At 43.7% G+C, this 3,384-nt stretch overlaps 1 protein-coding gene across 1 annotated transcript; it reads right to left on the bottom strand.

Moving 5' to 3' along the window:
- Positions 1 to 724: 724 nt before the first annotated feature.
- LOC136524691 (uncharacterized) lies at positions 725 to 2,296 on the bottom strand. The gene is made up of 7 exons (XM_066517961.1): positions 2,247 to 2,296; positions 2,026 to 2,049; positions 1,851 to 1,947; positions 1,690 to 1,775; positions 1,459 to 1,593; positions 945 to 1,049; positions 725 to 794 (listed from the first exon to the last, which is right to left on the bottom strand). Exons 1-7 carry the CDS (start codon positions 2,294 to 2,296, stop codon positions 725 to 727), a joined length of 567 nt encoding a protein of 188 aa, XP_066374058.1.
- Positions 2,297 to 3,384: the final 1,088 nt, after the last annotated feature.

The following is a 3,384-nucleotide window of genomic DNA, read 5'->3' as shown; positions in this document are numbered from 1 at the left end:
GGTGCCTTTGTCGCTGCCTCTACGAGCCACAGCACCGATCCCTCGAGCAGGGCCGTGGTTGTTTGCATGCGCCTATTCTCCGCCGGCTCAGCAGCAGGCCTTCAAAGCTCCATCGGTCGCTTGGAGTACGCCTCCAGCACAACCCCGCTCGGCTGCACCCATAGCGGGGGTGGCTGCTCGTGGAGGGCACCATCGACTCCACGTGCAGGCGTTCCATGGATTCGATCCGGGCGGATTCGATTCCACGCAGATCAGATGGAGCAGCCATGTTTGGCACCTCAAGGAGGAAGCAGATCTGCCATGGCGATCTTCTCTGGACCGCAAGGTCTTTCGCTCCAGCAATCGCCACAGCTCGAGGACAAGCTGTCTTCGAGGGGTGGAGTAGTGTTATGGCAAGTAGAGCCAGCCCAGGGGCCCACGCGGTACTGTAGTGATGCGGTACTGTAGCGCGTGAACAGATTAGATTAGATTGCTTGGTTTGTTAGGAAAGAGATATGTGGTTTGGTTTGTTAGGAAAGATATATGTTAGATTAATTCGGTTAGGATATTTCCTTAGGGGTCAAGTCAGTCATCTCTATAAAAAAGAGAACCCTATATTAGTTATAGTCAAGGAAAAAGCAATAATTAAGTTACTGGCTTCCCCGGGGAGCCAGCCGTTCGTGCCCTCTCTCCCTCGTGTAAACAGTACCCGCGGGTACTGTAGCTCCGTCGCCGCCTCTCCCTCTCAATCCTCCAGCCCCATAACAGTCACTGTGTTAGCACAAATCAAATGATTTATGCCAAACACACCTTCACTGCAGAATCCTTGAAAGAAGAAGAAATAGCGCCAGGCTTTACAAATAAAAATCGATTTTAAATGTTTTTATGCCTGGACCATAATTTGCTAAAAAATGGTTGCATCATGTTGATCTGAAAAATTAAAAAAAAAATCAGTTGCGGTTTACCTCTCAAACTTGTGACACAAGAATCCTACTGATAAGGATGCTGACACATTTCTGATAAATATCTCTTGCTTCATGCCTTCCTCTACATGCAATATGTACTTGCATCTGCATAAAAATGTTATATCACAAGATACACACAGAGCTCTTCTTTAGAAACCATAGTCTAAATTCTCAAATCTGAGTAAAACGCTAACTCAATATGTGTTGCTCAACCACCCGTTCCACATCTTGTTTAACAATTCAGCTATTGGAGAACATATGTTATTAACCATTGCCCCTCATGCACAGTTGTTAGCGAGCTACATTTATTAACTGATAAGATGCTTGTACAGAGGGTATTATACCATCATATGATTCCTGAAAGTGACTTAGAAACTGGCAAGCTGCAAATGGAAACATGTGTATGTGGACACATTTTTGGGGGAAAATAAAAAACAGGGGATTGAGATGAAGACCAATTACTAATTTGTCTCAAGATAAGTAATTACTAATTAAACCCAATATAAGTAATTACACTGTTTGTCCCTCCTTTTCAGAAGAAAGTGGTGATCCTCCTGGCGGTGCTTTCCCCATTAATGAACCAAGTTCATAATAAGCATATGCCCATGCCTGATAGACTTGTCTCTTGAAGCAACACCCGGGTATCCTCCTGGCAGTGCTTTCCCCATTAATGAACCAAGTTCATAATATGCAGTTTAGTAGAAATTTTCAAAGAAATTATGCAAAATTGTGATTTATGAGCTACCTGCAATTTAGGCTCTTGGGAAAGTACCACATTGCCTCATTGCCTGGATGATTTCCAGGCCGATGTTTAACTGGGCGAAGCTTGATCTGCAAAACAAAGTTACTAATCAATCAGCCAAACATGATTGAATAGCCTAGATAAAACAAAGAAATGCATCATACCCAGCATCGCATGATGTCCCAAATCACTGACATTGGAGCATCTGTTTTAAGAGCTAGTGGATCCACATAACTTCCTGATACTTGATACCCAGCATTTCTGATATATAGCAGATTGTAACATAACCATGGTTGGATTAGTTCACTTCAGTATTGCACACAAATTGTGAAGACTCACAAATAAAGGTGCCTCCAGCAATTCCTACATGAAAACATGCAACGTGATTAGTCCACAAATACCATAAGTATCTATGGAACTATTAATCCATAGATGTGAAAATGTTTACATGTACATTTAACTTGGACTAAAAACAAACATTCTAATTTGCTACAAATCAACAATACAACAAGATTCAAAGCATTATGCACGTGACAATAGATATGGAAATGTGATATTACCTCTCAATCTTAGAGCCCATGTAAACAGCAATCCATTTAAGCTTGGTCATGATGTTGCTTTGATTAGACATAGCATCATCTTAATTTGACTTCTCCATCTGGAAGAAACGACCATATAGGAGACGACACATCAAGATTTGATTACGAGATAGACTTTCCATAGATTCACAACTGCCAGCATAAGATACAAAGTGAGTTTCACTTCAATTAGGTTACCATTTTCTTCAATAATACCACAAAACATTGCGCTCATGCTTCGCAGAGGTATGCAGAGGAACCACTCCAAGATATCTAAATTTGGGTGATTGGCTTCAAACATTAAACATGATTTGCCAAGATATTGAAACTAATCATGCTGGCACATTCTTTTCCCCTACTCCTCGCCACTGTCACTACCATCACTCTCCCTCTCAATCAAACCAAAAAAAAAAATAAAATATTTTAATACCCAGCCATGCCCGCACTTTCCTTTCCCCCTCCTCGCCATTGTCAGTTTGTCACTGCCATCACTCTCCCTCCCATCAATCAAACTGCAAAAAATATTTTAAAGGCCTACCAAACAGCAGGGAATCTAATAAGAGACAAAGAGTAGAATAGAAGATAAACTGACCAAATAAAATTAAAGGTATCAAAACAGGGAATTACCTAGGATGGTGTTCACAAGGCCACTGGTCCTTGCCGCAGAGGTTGGTGGGAATGGGATGAGAAGAGGTGATGTTTCATGCTATTGCGCACCATGTGAAATCAAGCCGTGGAGTGCCTGGTTGGGCACAAGCCGGTTGTCGGCAAGGGCCTAGCCGAAGTTGGGGCAGGTGGGATGCCCCTCCTCGATCAACTGTATGATCGACGGCCGGTCATTTAGGTCTATCCGGTGGAGATCACCACGGATCACACATCAAATAAAAAATGGAAATCGGGTAGGATAACTCCTTGGGCACCAAGAAGGAGCTGTCGTCGCTGCAGCTCCAGGAGAGCAGCCGCTGCCTATTGCCCGCCGACGGCCAAACACGCAACGCCTTTGTGTTGCCGGGGTCAACAAAAGGGAGAAGAGGCAGTACCGGAGCAAGGCGCCACCACCGCCGATGAGGGGTAGGTCAGCGTCCTCCTCTTGGCTTAGGATTTGCTCCTCCAGGTACTC

This window comes from Miscanthus floridulus, chromosome 18 (assembly GCF_019320115.1).
Source record: "Miscanthus floridulus cultivar M001 chromosome 18, ASM1932011v1, whole genome shotgun sequence".
NCBI classification, from domain to species: domain Eukaryota; kingdom Viridiplantae; phylum Streptophyta; class Magnoliopsida; order Poales; family Poaceae; genus Miscanthus; species Miscanthus floridulus.
The sequence above is the reverse complement of the archived record's forward strand: the minus strand, read 5'-3'. Positions and strand labels throughout refer to the sequence as shown.

Excerpts from the sequence above, each read along its gene's own strand:
- LOC136524691 (XM_066517961.1), bottom strand. The coding sequence starts at position 2,296 with ATGACCAAGCTTAAATGGATTGCTGTTTACATGGGCTCTAAGATTGAG. Across the intron at positions 2,050-2,246 it reads ATGGGCTCTAAGATTGAGAG|GAATTGCTGGAGGCACCTTT; the intron begins GTAATATCACAT and ends GTTTTCATGTAG. Across the intron at positions 1,776-1,850 it reads GGGACATCATGCGATGCTGG|ATCAAGCTTCGCCCAGTTAA; the intron begins GTATGATGCATT and ends TTTGTTTTGCAG.